This window comes from Pristiophorus japonicus, chromosome 4 (assembly GCF_044704955.1).
Source record: "Pristiophorus japonicus isolate sPriJap1 chromosome 4, sPriJap1.hap1, whole genome shotgun sequence".
NCBI classification, from domain to species: Eukaryota; Metazoa; Chordata; class Chondrichthyes; family Pristiophoridae; genus Pristiophorus; species Pristiophorus japonicus.
Genome location: NC_091980.1, coordinates 233,078,231 through 233,098,809, shown reverse-complemented (window position 1 = coordinate 233,098,809; position 20,579 = coordinate 233,078,231). Strand labels below are relative to the sequence as shown.

At 41.5% G+C, this 20,579-nt stretch overlaps 1 protein-coding gene across 1 annotated transcript in view; it reads left to right on the top strand.

The window, feature by feature from the left end:
- The window catches only part of naa30 (N-alpha-acetyltransferase 30, NatC catalytic subunit), an 86,825-nt gene extending 66,480 nt beyond the window's left edge, over nt 1-20,345 (top strand). The window contains exons 3-4 of the mRNA XM_070877470.1: nt 11,347-11,402; nt 18,522-20,345. Coding sequence (XP_070733571.1) covers nt 11,347-11,402; nt 18,522-18,659 — 194 coding nt within the window. The 3' untranslated portion in view covers nt 18,660-20,345. The remainder of the gene's footprint in view (nt 1-11,346; nt 11,403-18,521) is intronic.
- Nucleotides 20,346-20,579: the final 234 nt, after the last annotated feature.

The following is a 20,579-nucleotide window of genomic DNA, read 5'->3' as shown; positions in this document are numbered from 1 at the left end:
CAAGGACACCCAGGTCCCTCTGAGTAACAACATTTCCAAGTCTCTCAACATTTAAAAAATGTTATGCTTTTCTATTTTTCCTACCAAAGTGGTTAACTTCACACTTCTCCACATTATATTCCATCTGCCATGTTCTTTCCCGCTCACTTAACCTGTCTATATCCCTTTGTAGCCTCTTTGCGTTCTCCTCACAGCTTACTTTCCCACCTAACTTTGTATCAGCAGCAAACTTGAATAGATTACACTCTGCGTCCTCATCTAAGTAATTGAAATAGATAGTTATAGCTTAGGCTCAAGCACTGATCCTTGCAGTACCCCACTGGTTACAGCCTGCTAACCCGAAAATGACTCGAATAATTCCAACTGTTTTCTGACTATTAACCAATCCTCAATCCATGCTAATATATTACCCCCAATCCCATTAAGCCTAATTTTGTATAATAACCTCTTGTGTGGCACCTTATTGAATGCTTTTTGAAAATCCAAATACACTACATCCATTGGTTCCCCATTATCTACCCTGCTAGTTACAACATAACATCAAAACATTCTGAGCAGATTCTGCAAACACGATTCCCCTTTCATAAATTAGTGTTTTCTAAGTACCCTGTTACCACGTCCCTAATAATAGATTTGAGCATTTTCCCTACTACTTATGTCAGGCTAACTTGTCAGGACATTCTTGCTATTGAGGGAGTGCAGCAAAGGTTCACCAGACTGATTCCTGGGATGGCAGGACTGACATATGGAGAAAAACTGAATTGACTTGGCTTGCATTCACTGGAATTTAGAAGAATGAGAAGGGATCTCATAGAAACATCTAAAATCCTGATGGGATTGGACAGGTTAGATGCAGGAAGAATGTTCCTGATGTTTGGGAAGTCCAGAACCAAGGGTCACAGTCTAAGGAGAAGCGGTAAGCCATTTAAGACCGAGATGAAGAGAAACTTCTTCACTCAGTGAATTGTGAACCTGTGGAATTCTCTACCACAGAAAGTTGTTGAGGCCAGTTCATTAAAAATATTCAAAAGGGAGTTAGATGTGGCCCTTACGGCTAAAGGGATCAAAGGGTATGGAGAGAAAGCAGGAGTGGGGTACTAAAGTTGCATGATCAGCCATGATCATATTGAATGGTGATGCAGGCACGAAGGTCCGAATGGCCTACTCCTGCACCTATTTTCTATGTTTCTATGTCTACAGTTCCTTGTTTTCTCTCTCGCACTTTCTTACGTTTGTTACCTTCCAATCCACCGGGCTGTTCTAGGATCATGGGAATCCTGGAAGATCAAGCCAAAACATCCATTATCTCTGTAGCCACCTCTTTTAAAGCCCGAGGATGTAGGCTATCAGATCCAGGGGATTTGTCAACTTTTAGCCCCATTTAATTTCTCAAGTACTATTTCCTTACTACTACTAATTTCTTTAAGTTCCTCATTCTCATTAGACCCTTAATTAACAACTATTTCCGGAATGTTATTTGTGTCGTCTTCTACGAAGACAGATACAAAGCATTCGTTTAATGTTTCAGCCATTTCCTTATTCCCCATTATAATTTCTCCTGACTTTGCCTCTAAGGGAGCCATAATTACTTTTGCTAATCTCATCCTTTTTACATACCTATAGAAGCTTTTGCAATCTGTTTATATGTCTCTCTCGTTTACTCTCGTATTCTCTTTTTTTTTCTTTATCAATTTCTTGATCATCCTTTGCTGAATTCTGTAATCTTCCCAATTCTCAGCCTTACTATTTTTGGTAACATTATGGGCCCAAGTTTCCACATGATTTGCGCCTGATTTTTAGGAGCAACTGGTGGAGAACGGACTATCTTAGAAATCGCAATTCTCCACATTTTTTTTTCTGCAGTTCTAGTCAGGTAGAACAGTTCTACTTTGGAACAGAATTTTTTCTTCAAAAGGGGGCGTGTCCGGCCACTGACGCCTGATTTCAAAGTTTCCACAGTGAAAACGTACTCCAAACTAAAGTAGAATGGAGCAAGTGAAGATTTTTGTAGAACTGAAAAAACCTGTTCTACACATTAAAAAATCAGGCGCAGGTTACAAATTAGGCGTCCAGAACGAGGTGGGGGGTGGGAAGGGAAGTCATTAAATTGTACAATAAATCCTTATTTATACTTCTACAAATATTATACAAATAAATCCAACCTGAATAAACATTTATAAGCAAAGAAAAGATTAAATAAACCATCTTCCTACCTGTGTGAAAGTGCTTCAGGCACGGAGAATTCTGCAGTCAGCCTGAGGCGCCCGTTCTTTCCCGCGGGGGGGGGGGGGAGGCACCCGTTCTGCCCGCGGGGGGACGGGAAGGGAGAGGAGGCGCCCGTTCTTTCCCGTGAGGGTGGGGGCAGGCGCCGTTCTTCCCGCGGGGGGAGGGGAGAGGAGTCGCCCGTTCTTCCCGCGGGGGTGGGGGGGGGGGGGGAGAGGAGGCGGCAGTTCTTCCTGCGGGGGGGTAGGAGGCGCCCGTTCTTTCCGCGGGGGGGTGGTGAGAGGGGAGAGAAGGCGCCCGTTCTTCCCGCTGGGGGGGAGAGGAGGCGCCCGTTCTTCCTGCGGGGGGGGGGGGGGGGGGGAGGGAGGAGGAGGAGACAGTGAGAAGGCTGCAAGTGCTGATGGCAATGTGCTTTTATTAAAAAAAATGTTCAAAAATTAAACAGCTACAAAGAACTACCGAGTGCCAATATTTTTTTCACACTGAGCATGCGCGAACGCTCCAACGCGCACGCGCAGCGTTGCCGGCAGGAAAAAAACTAATTTAAATAGTACCCGCCCCCTCCCACTTACAAAATCGGCGCGAGTGTAGGCTCCACTCCCCTGGGCGCCGCGCCAGGCAGACAAGGAGCTGCAGAACGCTCCAGAATCACGATTTTTTTTTAGGCGCGAAAAACGGGCGCCCAGCTCGGAGGGGCGCCCATTTTCTATCGTGTGGAAACTTGGGCCCATAAAACTTCTTCCCTTAATCTAATACTATTAAATTAGTTTAATAAAAAGGAAAGTGGGACATAGATGGTCAGTTAGAGTTCAGACTTTTAAGCTCAACTAGGCCACAGGTAGAAATAAACTCCTTAAACGGGAAAAAAATTACATTCCTGAAATAAAAGCAGAAAATGTTGGAAATGCATGTCTGATCAGCCAACATCTGTCAAGAGAAAACACAGCTTAATGTTGCCGAGATGTACCCATCATCCGATTTGAAAACGAAAAGTCAACCATTTTAGTAAGATTAGAAAAGGTGGAGAGAAAATGAGGTGGAAGAGAAGTAGATAATGAGTTAGATGACGGGCTTTCAAAGCTGATTTTTTAATTGAACAGTGATTGGATCCAACAGTGCTTAGACATCTGCTGCTTATAATAAGTAATGATAGGGATTAAGAATAGGATTTTTCAAATTCACTAGTGTGCAATTGTTTGGCATTGTAAAAAAAATTACTGATATGAATATTATCCAGAAGGATTTGAAGATTTAATTTCTGCATAGGTGATTATTCAATTATAGATAAATGGAAGGTGAAGAGCATTTTTAATAGCTAAAATATATCAAATACACTAGCCTAGATTTTCTGGTATCTATGCAGTTTATAGCAAATGGTTAGAAACTAATTTTGCATTTTCAGGAATGGAAGTGCGCCATTGGCACCCTGTTATTGTGAGGTGCAGAAACACACCAGTAGTGAGAATGCAAAATTCCTTAGAAGTGAATTTTAAAGGGTTGAGACAATTCAAGTGTTGAATAGGGGGACAAAAACTCTTATCAGTAGCCTTTTTAAGGCTGTAAACACCAAAAACATTCACTTCTTGCACCATCGGCACACCGTGGCTGCAGTGTGTACCATCTACAAGATGTACTGCAGCAACTCGCCAAGGGTTCTTCGGCAGCACATCTCAAACCCGTGAGCTCACCACCTAGAAGAACATGGGTAGCAGGTGCAAGAAAAATTCACCCCTGCAAGTTCCCCTCCAAGTTACACACCGTCCTGACTTGGAAATATATTGCATTCCTTCATCGTCGCTGAGTCAAAATCTTGGAACTCCCTCCCTAACAGCACTGTGGGAGTACCTCCACCACAAGGACTGCAGCGTTTTAAAAAGGAGGCTCACCACTACCTCCTCGAGGGCAATTGGGAATGGGCAATAAATGCTGGACTTGCCAACGATGCCCACATCCCATGAACGAATAAAAGAAAAACGAGAGAGGACCAAGATGACCAAAGTTTTTGTATCGGTCTTCATGGAGAAGACACTAAAAGCATCCCAATAGTTAATAATCAGTGGACTTATTGGAAGGGGGAACTTAAAACCTATCACTAGAGAAAAACTACTAGGCAAACTAATGGGATTCAAGGCAGACAAGTCCCCTGGACTTGATGGCCTGCATCCTAGGGTCTTAAAAGAAGTGGCTGCAGAGATAGTGGATGCATTGGTTGTAATCTACCAAAATTCCCTGAATTCTGGAGAGGTCCCAGCAGATTGGAAAACCGCAAATGTAACGCCCCTATTTAAGAAGAGGGAGACAGAAAGCAGGAAACTATAAACCAGTTAGCCTAACATCTGTCAAAGGGAAAATGCTGGAGTCCAATAATAAGAACATAAGAAAGAGGAGCAGGAGTAGGCCATACGACCCCTCGAGCCTGCTCCGCCATTTAATACGATCATAGCTGATCCGATCATGGACTCGGGTCCACTTCCCTGCCCGCTCCCCATAACCCCTTAATCCCTTATCGGTTAACAAACTGTCTATCTCTGTCTTAAATTTTTTCAATGTCCTGGCTTCCACAGCTCTCTGAGGCACCAAATCTCACAGATTTACAACCCTCTGAGAAAAGAAATTCCTCCTCATCTCAGTTTTAAGTGGGTGGCCCCTTATTCTAAGATTATGCCCCCCTATTTCTAGTCTCCCCTATCAATGGAAACATCCTCTCTGCATCCACCTTGTCAAGCCCCCTCATAATCTTAAACATTTTGATAAGATCACCTCTCATTCTTCTGAATTCCAATGAGTAGAGGCCCAACCTCCTCAACCTTTCCTCGTAAGTCAATCCCTTCATCTCTGGAATCAACCTAGGAATTATTAAGGAAGTAGTAGCAGGACATTTAGGAAATCATAACAGTCAAGTCGAGTCAGCATGGTTTTATGAAAGGGAAATCATGTTTGACAAATTTGCTGGAGTTCTTTGAGGATGTAACGAACAGGGTGGGTAAAGGGGAACCAGTAGATGTCATGTATTTGGATTTCCAGAGGCAATGGATAAGATGCCACATAAAATGTTACTGCACAAGATAAGAGCACACAGGGTTTGGGGTAATGTATTGGCATGGATCGAGGATTGGCTAACTAACAGAAAACAGAGAGTTGGGATAAGTGGGTCATTTTCAAGTTGGCCAACTGTAACTAATGGGGTGCCACAGGGATCAGTGCTGGGGCCTCAACTATTTACAATCTATATTAATGACTTGGATGATGGGACCGAGTATAATGTAGCCAGATTTGCTGATGATAGAAAGATAGTTGGGAAAGCAAGTTGTGTGGAGGACGCAATGAATCTGCAAAGGGATATAGATAGGCAAAGTGAGTGGGCAAAAATTTAGCAGATGGAGTATAATGTGAGATTATCCACTTTGATAGGAAAAATAAAAAAGCAAATTATTATTTAAATGGGGAGAGATTTCAAAATGCTGAGGTACAGAGGGATCTGGGGGTCCTTGTACATGAAAAGCAAATGGAATGTTGGCCTTTATTGCAAGGGGGATGGAGTATAAAAGTAGGGAAGTCCTGCTACAACTGTGACAAAGGTGAGACCACACCTGGAGTACTACGTGCAGTTTTGGTCTCCTTATTGAAGGAGGGATATACTTGCATTGGAGGCAGTTCAAAGAAGATTCACGGGGTTGATTCCTGAGATGAAGGGGTTGTCTTATGAAGGAAGGTTGGGCAGGTTGGGACTATACTCACTTAAGTTCAGAAGAATGAGAGGTAATCTTATTGAAACATATAAGATTCTGAGGGGGCTTGACAGGGTAGATGCTGAGCTGATGTTTCCCCTCATGTGGGAGTCCAGAACTAGGGGGCATATATTCAGAATAAGGGATCGCCCATTTAAAATGAAAATGAGGAGGAATTTCTTCTGAGGGTTGGAAATCTTTGGAATTCTCTACCCCAGAGAGCTGTGGCGGCTGGGTCATTGAATACAGTTAAGGTGGAGATAAACAGATTTTTGAATGATAGGGGAGTGAAGGGTTATGGGGAATGGGCAAGGAAGTGGAGTTGAGGCCAAGATCAGATCAGCTATGATCTTATTGAATGGCGGTGTAGGTTCAAGGGGCCAAATGGCCTCCTCCTCCTATTTCTTATGTTCTTATGACCAGCAAAAAAAATGAAGCAGAAGGAAACTTGAGGTGCAAGCATGTGTCTGCAATCAACTGACTGAGCAGCTCAGCACCCAACCCTCAGCTCGATAGCTACATGAGGGCATTTAAGGAGAATGGTCTGTGTGCCATTCCATAGCACCATCCCCATAAGTTAGTGTTTCATGATGCGTGGAAGGTGAAGCCAAATTTCAGGCCGCAGCTAGCTGTTGCTTTCACTGGCTGTATTGGCTTTATGCTACATGATGCTTGCAAATGTCTTCGCAGCAGATGTCACAACTTTGCAACTGGCTTAACTAATGATCCACACACTATAAATATAGTTCCCACAATCATTGCTGGGGCCTGCAAATATGCTTGGTAATATCTTGTGTGCAGCCAGAATAACTGACTGTTCACAATAGCATGCCTTTTGCATAGTGCGATTGAAAGAATGACCACTTGTGGTCAGAGTACTTCCAAGGAAACCTAAACATTGTAGTTGGTTAAGAAAGAAAGAACTTGCATTTGTGCTGTGCCTTTCACAACCTTGTGACATCCCAAAGCACTTTGCAGCTCATGAAGTACTTCTGAAGTGTTGTAGTAGGTCACTGCTGTAATGTGTGCGGATTGGAAAACCGCAAATTTAACGCCCCTATTTAAAAAGGAGGCAGACAAAAACCAGGAAACTACAGACTAGTTAGCCTAACATCTGTCATTGGGAAAATGCTGGAGTCCATTATTAAGGAAGCAGCAGCAGGACATTTGGAAAAATCAAGCAGAGTCAACATGGTTTTATGAAAGGGAAATCATGTTTGACAAATTTGCTGGAGTTCTTTGAGGATGCAACGAGCAGGGTGGATAAGGGGGAACCAGTGGATCTGGTGTATTTGGATTTCCAGAAGGCATTCGATAAGGTGCCACGTAAAAAGTTACTGCACAGGATAAAAGCTCATGGGGTTGGGGTAATATATTAACATGGATAGAGGATTGGCTAACTAACAGAAAACAGAGAGGCGGGATAAATGGGTTATTTTCTGGTTGGCAAACAGTGACTAGTGGGATGCCGCAGGGATCGGTGCTGGGGCCTCAACTATTTACAATCTATATTAATGACTTGGATGATGGGACCGAGTGTAATGTAGCCAAGTTTGCTGATGATACAAAGATGGGTGGGAAAGTAAATTTTGAGGAGGACACACAAAATCTGCAAAAGGATATAGACAGGCTAAGTGAGTGGGCAAAAATTTGTCAGATGGAGTATAATGTGGGAAAATCCACTTTGGCAGAAATAATAGAAAAGCAAAGTGCTGCAGTACAGAGAAACCTGGAGGTCCTTGAGCATGAAACACAAAAAGTTAGCATGCAGGTACAGCAAGTAATCAGGAAGGCAAATGGAATGTTGGCCTTTATTGCAAGGGGGATAGAGTATAAAAGCAGGGAAGTCCTGCTACAACTGTACAGGGTATTGGTGAGGCCACACCTGGAGAAACTGCGTACAGTTCAGAGAAGGTTCACTAGGTTGATTCCGGAGATGAGGCGGTTGACTTATGAGGGTAGGTTGGGCCTATATCATTGGAGTTCAGAAGAATGAGAGGTGATCTTATCGAAACTTATAAGATAATGAGAGGACTCGATGAGGTGGATGCAGAGAGCATATTTCCACTCAGGGGAAACTAATACTGGGAGACATAGCCTTAGAATAAGGGGCTGCCCATTTAAAATGGAGATGAAGAGGAATTTCTTCTGAGAGCATTGTAAATCTATGGAATTCTGTGCTGTGGAGGCTGGGTCATTGAATATATTTAAGGTGGAGATAGACAGATTTTTGAGCGATTAAGGGAGTAAAGGGTTATGGGGAGGGGGCAGGGAAGTGGAGCTGAGTCCATGATCAGATCAGCCATGATCTTAATGAATGGCGGAGCAGGCTCGAGCGGCCAAATGGCCTGCTCCTATTTCTTATGTTCTTATATGGCTCACACCAAGACCCAACAAACAGCGATGAGGTAAATGACCACAAAATCTGTTTTGGTGGTCGTTGAGGAATAAATGTTGGCCAGGACACCAGGAGAACGCCACTGCTCTTCCTTGAATAGTGTCATGGGATCTTTCATGTTCACGTGAGACTGCAGATGGAGCCTTACTTTAAGGTGTCATCTGAAAGACTATACCTCCAACAATGCAACACTTCCACAGTACCACAATAAAGTATCAGCCGAGATTATGTGCTCAAGTCTCTGGTGAGGGACTTTAACCCACGACCTTCTGACTCGAGCGAGGGTGCTACCACTGAACCATGGTATTTACAGTTTAGTGTTGATTTCCCAGCTTCCATTGTAGTTGAAGCCTCTGCTTGCACTAGTTGTGTTTTGAAGTGGAGTATGCCAATAATCTGCCCGTGGAATATGTGCACAGGTATGTCAGTACTGGTAGATGGGCAGAGAGCATCTCTCCTGCAGTCTGACATGCCTTATAAGCCATCCATTGGACCACACTTCCAAATATGTCCAATTTTCCTAATGGAAATCCACCTTTCATGGAAGTAATGGTGCTGGAAACAAATTAAAAAAAAAACACAATTGACACACAAGGCTTGTGAAAACCTGAACGCTGGCAGGAAAATAAATGAAAAGTGAATAACTGCAGAAACAGCTAAAATAAAATTATCTTAACATTACGATGTCCTTTAAATGAACTTCCAAATACTACTGCCAGCAACCCAGGCCATTCTGTTCACGTAAATGTAATTAAGAGTGGATGTCTTTCATGGAAGAACATTGTTACATGGCGTGAAAGACATTGTCACTTCCAAATTAAAGAAAGAACTTGGATATAAATTGCACTTTTTGTGTCTTTAGGAAGTTCCAAAGTGCTTTACATACATGGATTACCTTTTGAAATGTAATTGTTATGTGGGCAAGCATGGCAGTGAATTTATGCACAGTAAGGTTCACAAATAGCAAATGAATGATAGTATAGTTTATTTTCGGTTGCTTTGCTTGAGGGAGGAATGTTGGCCAGGATACCGAGTGGAAGTCCCTACTGTTTTTCAAATCGTGGCAAGAGATTTTTTTGCATCTACCTTAGCAGATATGTGGGATCACAGTTTAGTGTCTCCTCTGAAACACAGCACCTCTTACAATACAGTCCTCGCACAGTACTGTACTGAAGTGTCAGCTGAGATTATGTGCTGAAATTTTTAGTGGGGCTTGTACCACAACTCTGACTCAGGCAAGCATGTTACCAACTGACCCAAGGTGACGTTTTAAAATTAATATTTAAATTAAATAGTCATCTGTTCCAGGTGGGCACATCCTGTTCCTCTTTTTCCACACTCGTGGAAATAAATGCACTGCACAGTTGGCAGTGATTCAGCGTAGTGGATCTCCATCCAGTTTGCCAGGTTTACATCTGTAAATTGGGCGCACCTAATTGGAGAATCTGAGTGGTAAATGTGGAGCAGGAAAATAATCGTGGAAAGTGAGTGCTTTGTGGATTTGTTACCACTAAGAGGTTGAAAAATGATAGCTTGGCAGTGTAAATTGATGACAAATCTGTCATAGTAATAGGTCTGAAAATATGTGTATATGGGTGTATATCGGTCTCAAAACTGGGACTTTAATGATTAACTAGCAGTAATCTTAGTAAAATGCTACCTAGATTTTGCAAATTTTAAGACCTATCTGGTCCGTTTCCCTCCTGTGTGTTCATATGCAGGAAACTGATGGTCATATAGCTGGCGAGGAAACTCTGAGGCCTGGGGCAGCACTGTTGGAAGGTGTTGCCTGTATACTTGAGTATGTGAACATACACACTATATCCAGGGTCTGGTGCCTATCTTGATTGGGTTGTAGAGATGCAGAGCTGCTGCTGAAGCTCCTTGCTTAGAACACAAGGATTTATATTTACCCACCATTGGCTCCAGAGTTACCCTGGTTTAACTGGGTAACAACTATCACTGTTGATAATTATGAGGACAGATACAGTTTGAGATTAATGCCGTATAATTCTGTTAAAGTGGAGTAATACTGAACAAGGTTAATATTGAGTTTCACCCTCCACCTCTCTTAGCGACATTCTGCCTCTGTTTACTGTGGTCTGTACAGTCGAGAGTAGATTAAATAATTTTATACCAGAGGATTGGTGTAGGTCGTTTTCACTGAATCTGGCTGTTTGACCAGAAGGGAGCAATCTACAAAAGGAGCAGTCTCTGAGGAGCTTGCCTGTCAGACAAATGCCCAAGGCTGCTTTTGTATTTTCTCTTATTTTCTAGGCCTCTTCCATATGTCCTTTCTGTTCTCTTGTCTACATAATATTTGGTAATTAAATAATTTCCAGTTGATTAAACAAGTCATTCCTGTCCCCAAAATACTGCCATTTGTGAATTGTGATTTGTTTTTCTTGCAGCAGAATTTGATTTGCTGAGTGCATGTCCTTCAGTGCACTTTGCTATTACTAATATTACTAATGCTATCCTTAACAGTGTTATCAGTGCTCAGCCTATTTATTGAATTTGATACTGTAAATTTTTACTTGCTATTAATCTAACCATTGATCTACTTTTTAGATCCTTGGCTCTATTAGCTTGCCATTAATTAATAATGTGGTGCATTGCAATTTAGTATTTTTGTCCACACCAGCCACATCTGCAGCTAGATAGGTGGACGACATGTTTCTTGGCTTCTGCTAATCCACTCTGAAACCAGCTGCTAAGAAGTGTTGAAACACCCTCTACGTCACACTCCCTCCCTGAGGAAAAGTGTATGGCCTCCTCTTGGTGTTTCTCTATAGCTACATGACAGCCATTAAGAACTGTGTAAAATTACTTGCATGAATGGTGTCTTTACAGCATCATTTATTGGTTCTGTATCTTGTGCATTCTGACTTTGCAGTTAATATTTCATTTTGGAAATTTAGGTTGGTTAATAATCTGAGTTGCGCTTCATGTGTACCTATGAAGTGACTGTACCCTTTATGCTACCTTGTTTTCCAGGTACAAATCTGGTGAAGAAAGCAATTTATGCCATGGTAGAAGGCGACTGTGATGAGGTACAGAATGTTGCATCATCCGCTTAGCTATATTTGGATTTCTTTGTTCAGTTTCACCATACTTTTATTATATTAGTCTTGCGTTGCATTGATGTTCCCCTCTCCATGGATATTCACTGCTCCCCTGCTCCCTTCTTCAGCTGAGGGTACCTAACTCAAAATCTCCACTCCCCCCCCCCCCCCCCCCCTCAGCAGGGGGTGGACTTGCATCATTGGGATTTTGCTTCTTTTTTCCTGAGGTAGAAGTGGCTCACTATTATGAGTTGCTCTGTTAGCCAAGAGCTAATAAAATTAAATCAGAATAAATCACGTGCCCAATTAGTTTAGTGTGGTAATTATCACTTTAATTGAAGGTGAGTCAAGTTAAATTACAGTAGAGCATTCAAATCAAAACATCAAATGGAAGGCCATTGAAGTTAAGGGGGCATTGAATGTGTGCAGTCCAAACATTCTGAAGGATGTGCTCACTGAGCTAACTATTGACACTAGTCAGTCATTTAACAAAAGTTGCTGTATTGTATGCCTTACAAACTCAATGCAATTTTAAAGAAATGTGCAAGAAGCATTCAAAATATGATTGCAGAATTGGGAAATGTAACTTGGGTGAATGCACGAATGTACTGTTTCACTTTTGACTTTTGCATTGATTTGAAGAAAAATTCCTTTACAAATCTACTAGAAAGAAAAGCAAGTTAAATAAAAAAATAGCATATCTGACAGATCTTCAACTAATCTCAATACTTAAAAAATAAATTAAATATATCTAGTGTATTAAACCTCATACTTAGTGACTCTGCAATTTTATAAGATTATTCCTACTTTTGGCACAAAGTGTTAACAACTTATTAGCATAACCAAAATTCTCCAGAGGCATTGGGGGTAATTTTAACCTCGTAAAATAGGGGAGTTTGGGTCGTGTGGGAAGTAAAAATGTAAAAAATCTCAACTTAACCAGCCCATTTCCGGTTTTAGTGGAGGCAGGAGATGGGGAAGGGGGTTGGGGAGGGTCAGGGGAGGGGGGGGTATGCTACCAACCCACTCCAAGGAGGCAGGTCCCCCATTTAAATATTTTAATGAGGTTGCATGCCTCAGAATGTTTCTCTCTTCTAGCTTTAACGTTGGCTGGTTTCCCAGACCTCGGAAAACCAGGCAGCTAAAGGGAAACGACTGCTGCATGGAAGAGTTAAGTGCTTTTCCAGCGCTGCTACTGTGGCATGAAGAACAGGAGTGCCACCCCCCCCCCCCCAAGCTAACCTGTAAACCTCCCCAGCAATAGGACCCCACCCCACGACCTTTATGAGCCCTCCGCGATCTTCACCCCTCCATCTCTCTCTTCCCACCACCCCCCCCCCCCCCCCCCGATCTATCCAGCCCGAATCTGTCTACCTTATCCAAAGCCGGCATAATCTTATACACCTCTATCAAATCTCCCCTCAAACTCCTTTGCTCCAAGGAGAACAACCCCAGCTTCTCCAACCTAACCTTGTAGCTAAAATTCCTCATCCTGGAAACATTCTGGTAAAACTCCTCTGCACCCTCGCGAGGACTTCACATCCTTCCTGAAGTGTGGTGGCCAGAACTGGACGCAATACTCTAGTTGTGGCCTAGCCAGAGCTTTATAAAGGTTCAGCATAACTTCCCTGCTTTTGTACTTTATACTTCTATTTATGAAGCCTAAGATCCCATATGCATTGCAAACTATTCTCTCAATATGTCCTGCCACCTTCAAAGTTCTATGCACATGAACCCCCAGGTCCCTCTGTCCCTGCACAGTCTTTAGAACTGTGCCATTAAGTCTATATTGCCCCTCTGTATTCCCTCTGCCAAAGTGCATCATTTCACACTTCTTTGTATTAAATTGCATCTGCCACTTGTCCGCCCATTCTGCTGGCCTATCTATGTCCTGTTGTAGTCGATTGGTATCATCCTCACTGTTTGCCACACCTCCAAGTTTGGTATCATCGGTATTATAGATGTACATTTGGTATTATCGATGTACATGTTGCAGTAGTAAGTTACCTTATAGAATTAAGTTTGAAAATAGGTGTCTGGAAGTCCATTATTGATATATTGGTTCTTCAGTGGAATATACCTTTCTTTGGTCAAATACCAGTAAAAAGTGAATGTTATTAAGGTAGTATTGGTACACTTCCTAGTTTGCCTGATTCAGCTTTTGTTTCTATATTTTATGCTTTAAAGCTGCTAATTGGTGGTAGCCTATGACAACATCTTGAATAGACCTTTGATGATGTAACATGAAATTCCACTCTAATCTTATAACTGGTTGTGGCCTGTTGATGCTTCACATTGAGTGTCACTGGAATAAGACTTGAAGTTATGTAAAACGTAGTGCTCCAAAAAAAAATTCTGACTCTAACCAGTTTCAAGACATAAAAAAGTTAACTAGGGCCATAAAGTAGCCCTTTGTAACTTTTAGGATCATCTGACTGTTCATTAAATGCATTTCCCCTTATATTTTTGTCACTGAAAACCATTTGAGATACCAAAATATCTTGGGGAAGATTCTCCTGGATCTATTGGATCACCTGAGTGCAGTGAATACATAAAAACATTGATAGGGAGCCCACCCAATTCTTCTGTTCATTAAAATTGGGAGTGGCCTTCGTTGGGGGTGTGCATTCCTCTGTCTAATTTTCCTGTATTCACTGCACCCAGGAACAACAAAATCTACATCTACATATCCATAATCATGCATTAATTGTTCTTTGGGAGGGGGTACTTCAACCGTTTGCATTGTACGAGCAATTTCTTCATGACTTTCTATTGAAGTGAAATAGTCACCTATCAGAGTGTGAGGCAAGTCCAGGAAGAGCCATGTATGGCAGTTTCAAATATAAGGATTGCAAATTATATCAGACTGCATCAGTATTGAATGATTTCCTATTCAATTTACATGAGTAACAATGTTCCTTTTTAATACTTTTGAACACAAGATGGGAAAACAGGAAAAAGCCATTCAGTACATTTAAGTTGCTCTGCTTTAGTGTCAAGCCTGTATCCCTTCTACTGCCTGTCCAATCAGGAATGTATTGTGTATGCTGGCTCCATTGAAGTATTTATGCATAAAGTGCCAGTCTATCACAGAAGTACTACAAAATTGTAATCTACCTATATCCTTTAAAATGGGTTTAAATGATTAAAAAATAAGCTTTTAAAATAAGAAATAGAATTACCTTGTTAGCCACAATCATCCTGCAAGGGAAAGCAAAGCTAAATGTAAAGGTTTTTATAAGTATATTAAGAAAAAGGGGCTGAGAAAAATATGGGCCAATTAAAGAGCGATGCTGGTGATACTGTAATCAACAAGAAGAAAATGGCAAACTTGTTAATGCTATCTTAAAAGATAATCAAAAAGGAGCAAAATTATAAGGACAGATCGCATTAAGTTGGTTTGTTCGCAACCTTGGTGTCATATTTGACCCTGAAATGAGCTTTCGACCACATATCTGCAGCACAACTTAAGACCGCCTATTTCCATCGCCATAGCATCACCCGTCTCCGCCCTTGCTTCAGCTCATCCGCTGCCGAAGCCCTCAACCATTTGTATTCCTCATGATTAAATTTCTTCACAGTCAAGTAAGAGAATTAATACCAGAAGCACAAGTAAAACTAAAAATAAACCATGAGGAAAAACCTATTGGCTTTAATCATAGAAAAATGATAGTGGAGAAAATAATGAGACTTAAAGTGAATAAAATCTCCAGGGCCAAATTGTTTCCACCCAGGATATTAAGAAGTAGGTGAGGAAATTGCAGATGCATTAATAATCTTCCAAAGCTTTGGTTCGGGAATTATGTCACTGGATTGGAAAATTGCAAATTGGCTCCCCATTATTTAAGAAGAATGGGGGAGAGAAACCAGGTAACTACAGACCTGTCAGTTGTAGGGAAGTTAAGAGAATTTGTCATTAGAGACAAAGTGACTGAGCAGTTGGACAAATTTGAGTTGATCAGAGAGTTATCATGGATTTGTGAGAGGAAATTCAGAGAATAGAATCATAGAAATTTACAGCATGGAAGGAGACCGTTTCGGCCCATCGTATCCGCGCCAGCCGACAAAGAGCTATCCAGTCTAATCCCACTTTCCAGCTCTTGGTCCATAGCCCTGTAGGTTACGGCACTTCAGGTGCACATCCACATACTTTTTAAATGTGGTGAGGGTTTCTGCCTCTGCCACCCTTTCAGGCAGTTAGTTCCAGACCCCCACCACTCTGGGTGAAAACATTTCCCCTCAAATCCCCTCTAAACGTCCTACCAATTACTTTAAAATCTATGCCCACTGGTTGTTGACCCCTCTGCTAAGGGAAATAGTTCCTTCCTATCCACTCTATCTAGGCCCCTCATAAGGTCTCCCCTCAACCTCTTCTGTTCCAAAGAAAACAACCCCAACCTATCTTTCCTCATAGCTAAAGTTCTCCGGTCCAGGCAACATCCTCGTAAATTTCCTCTGTACCTTCTCTAGTGCAATCACATCTTTCCTGTGATGTCATGTCTGACTAATTTAGTTGAATTTTTTTAGGAGGTCATTAACATGGTAGATAAGGGATTATATAGACTTCCAGAAAGCATTTGATAAGGTTTGCACAATAGATTATTAGCAAAAATTAAAACAAACAAAATTTGAGGTAATCTTGCGACACAGGTTTGAAATTGATTGAGAGGTAGGAGACAAAGGGATAAAGGGTACATACTGAGACAAGTGGTCTTCCCCAGGGATCTGTACTGGGGCTTCAGCTCTTCAATATATTTAGCAATGACCTGGATGAAGGAATAGAGAGTTGTATAATCAAAGTTGGGAGGCACAGTAGCAGTACAGATGTGAGCCAGAAGTTATACAAGGACATAGATAGATTAAGTGACTGGTCAAAACTGTGGCAAATGGAGCTCAATGTGGGGGAAATGTGAGGTCATCCACTTTGGATCCAAGAAAGACAAATCAGAGTATTTTCTAAATGGTCAGAAACTAGGAACTGTGGAAGAGCAAATAAATTTGGGTGTCCATGTACACAGGTCACTCAAAGCTGGGGGACAGGTACAAAAAGCAATCAAATAGGCTAATGGAATGTTGGCCGTTATCTCAAGGAGACTGGAATACAAATGGGAGGAAGTTATGCTTCAGTTGTAGAGAGTCTTGGTCAGACCCCATCTGGAATACTACAATCAATTCTGAACACTGCATCTCAGGAAGGATACATGAGATTTGATGGGATGCAGCGCAGGTTCACCAGAATGATACCGAGGCTAGTAGAGTTATATTGGGCCCAAGTTTCCACACAATAAAAAACGGGCGCCCCTCTGAGCTGGGCGCCCATTTTTCGCGCCTAAAACGGCCTGGAAAAAAAACTCGCAATTCTGGAGCGTTCTGCAGCTCCTTGTCTGTTTGGCGCGGCGCCCGGGGGGCGGAGCCTACACTCGCGCCGATTTTGTAAGTGGGAGGGGGTGGGTACTATTTAAATTAGTTTTTTTCCTGCCGGCAACGCTGCGCGTGCGCGTTGGAGCGTTCGCGCACGCGCAGTGTGAAGGAAACATTGGCACTCAGCCATTTTTGTAGTTCTTTGTAGCTGTTTAATTTTTGAACATTTTTTAATAAAAGCACATTGCCATCAGCACATCAGCACTTGCAGCCTTCTCACTGCCTCCTCCCCCCCCCCCCCCCCCCTGCGGGAAGAACGGGCGCCTCCTCCCCCCCCCCCCCCGCGGGAAAAACGGGCACCTCCCCCCCACCCCCCGCGGGAAGAACGGGTGCCTCCTCCCCCCCACCCCCCGCGGGAAGAACGGGCGCCTCCTCCTCCCCCCCCCCCCCCCCCCCGCGGGAAAGAACGGGCGCCTCCTTTCTTCCCCCCCCCCCCCAGTGGGAAGAACGGGCACCTCAGGCTGACTGCAGCATTCTCCATGCCTGAAGCACTTTCACACAGGTAGGAAGATGGTTTATTTAATCTTTTCTTTGCTTATAAATGTTTATTCAGGTTGGATTTATTTGTATAATATTTGTAGAAGTATAAATAAGGATTTATTTTACAATTTAATGACTTCCCTTCCCCCCCCCCCCCCCCCCCACCTCGTTCTGGACGCCTAATTTGTAACCTGCGCCTGATTTTTTTAATGTGTAGAACAGGTTTTTTCAGTTCTACAAAAATCTTCACTTGCTCCATTCTAAGTTAGTTTGGAGTACGTTTTCACTGTGGAAACTTTGAAATCAGGCGTCAGTGGCCGGACACGCCCCCTTTTGAAGAAAAAATTCTGTTCCAAAGTAGAACTGTTCTACCTGACTAGAACTGCAGAAAAAAAACTGTGGAGAATTGCGATTTCTAAGATAGTCCGTTCTCCACCAGTTGCTCCTAAAAATCAGGCGCAAATCATGTGGAAACTTGGGCCCATTATGAGGATGTCTGCATAACATTTATTTGTATTCCTTTGAGTATAGAAGATTGGATGATGTAATTGAGGTGTTTAAAGTGATAAAATGAATCAGCAGGGTAGAAAGAGAGAAACTATTTCTTCGGGGTTGGATTCCACAACAAAGGGGCATAATCTTAAAATTAGAGTGGGACCAATCAGGAAGTGTTTCTTCGCACAAAAGGTTGTAGAAATCTGGAACTCTCTTCTCTCTCTTTCTCTTTCCCCCCCCCCCCCCCCCCGCCCCCCACTGAAAAAGACTGTGAATCCTGGGTCAATTGAAACTTTCAAGACGAAGATTAATAGATTTTTGTTAGGTAAATGTATCAAGGGATATGGAGCAAAGGCGGGCAAATGGAGATAAGGTACAGGCCAGCCATGATCTATTAGAATGTGTGATAGGCTTGAGGACTGAATGGCCCACCTCTGTTTATATATTCAAATGATTTTTTTTTTTGAGTTCATAAGTCTTTTAATGCAAGAGGAAATCTGAATAATTGCACAATGTCTAAACCGTGTCACTTTAAGAAGTCTTTCGTTTAATTGGCATTTGTATAGGATAAAATACAATATCCAGCAATTAATAAAATGCTTTCTTGCACATTTTTATTGTTTGATGTTTGTAAATTTTATAAAATATAAGTAATTAAAAATTAACACTAAGTATGCTAATTGATTTTTTTTCTTTTTTTTTTACATATAGGTTGTCCTGGAAACTGAGATTACAAACAAATCTGCCCTGAAACTCTATGAAAATCTTGGATTTGTGAGAGACAAAAGGCTGTTCAGATATTACTTAAATGGAGTTGATGCACTGCGTCTTAAACTGTGGCTACGTTAGAGAACTAGAAAGAACAAGTTCAAAATGAGTCCTTTTTTGCATGCACTGCAATTTTTAAGAATTGCTTTGCAACAGGATTCTTGATTTCCATGCAGCTCTTATCTGTCTGTGTCTCATTGAGTGTCACATACATTTGTTGCACTATGGCATGGCGCAATTGTGCTAAATAAAAAAGGAAATTTTTTTCTTTAAAAATTGTCAAAATATTCATGGATGAATTGTGGTACCAGAAAGATGGAGCAGTTGTTCTGAGATGCGTCATTTCAGTGAAGTCTGAGAAAAGAAACAAAGTTGCCTGTCATTTGCAGTAGACGGCATCTCAAATGACCTGTTGGTGGAAAATGTTTTGTGGCTTCCAGAAAGCTTGTATGTTGAGATTTCTCCATGGACTGCACCAACATTTCATACAGAAATTTGCCAGATTAAATACTGAACTCCTCAAAGGGTGTTGATTCTGTGTTTCAGATTTTATTTTTCATATTAAATTTTCCATTTACTAATTCTTGGTACCTCAGTGATCAGTGAATGAAGAAAGCACGTGTTAGGAGTTGTGTGTATGTGTGTGAGCGTAACAACAAAATAACATTGCGTCTGCCAGTGCCTGTATAGATATGCATATATGTCTCATTTCTAGTTTGAGTGCATGCTTTTTTTCAGACAATCTTGCAACAAAGCTTTTGCTTTTATTTGAACAATGGTTTTGGTGGTGAGTGACTCCCATTTTTTTATGATTAGGATTTATTTTCTCCCTCAAAAACAAAAGCATAGCTGTTATTGTTTTGGGAGATATCTGGCAATTGTTGTTTTAAGAGAAAGGGGATCCTTTTTTTTTAATTTTGGAAAATGTGCAGTAGCTGCTGTTCCTAAACCCCCTTGTATACAGCTACATTTTGCTGGTTCTATATAATGCACCTTTCTTGGTTTAAATAGAAGAAATTTTTAAATAACAGATTGTACGTTTATATATGATTTTAACCAAGAATCTATTCAGATTCTTGGAAGCTGTGAAAGGTAGAATTTTTAAAGTGATTGGGACACATTTTATTGTCCATTTAAGTATGCAAGCAGATTAGCTGCAGGATCCTCGCCCACCAGGTGCATAAATTAGCCATTTCTAAAGGACATTAATAAATTCAAAGTGCATATTACCCAATTTCAGTTCAATATCTGTATGCCTTCTGCAGCTGAGCTCTTCTTTTCTTTGGAGCTAATGATTGTTTTCACCCTCGAGTTCATGAGCTACTTGGAACTATACTGCTTTACATGGTTCAAAAGTCCCTTAATCTGCCTTATTTTCTGGAAGGGTAGATGGCCACTGAACATTGGATTTGACACTTTCATCAGTTTACAAGTACAAAACATCAGATGGAGATTGGGAGCAGAGCACACTTTATGGAATGAATCCTTAGGTTTATGTAAACCAACTTGATTTCTTTGCCATGCAGTTTTACTGGAGTTGAGGGTAGTAAATGAGATTGGGCAACTGTTCAATATCAATGATTTAATTCTTTGTTGAATGATTGGACTTCTGTTTAGTCAGTCAATGTTACTGAATTTCACTGGTGTCCCTGCTACTTCTCTCCAAATGAGCAGGATAAAAACTACAGGAAAGGGTTAAATGGAAATTGCAATGTTTGTAAGATAACTCTGTAAGATGCAGTAAAATAAAGTGAAAAGTGGTTTTAAGAGTCTGAAATTTTGTGGTTTTAAAAAAAAAAAGTTTTAACATTTTTGATAGTTTGTCAAGTCATGCAGTGTTATTTCACAAGTTAGAATGCACCATCTCAGGAGATTTCCTGTTTTATTCCATCAGCATTTTCAGAGGAGAACTTAAAATGAGTGCAAAATCCCAGACTGAATTATATTTTACAAATACAATTTAGGTTTTATTGTAATAAAATGACATCTTTTGGGAATGTG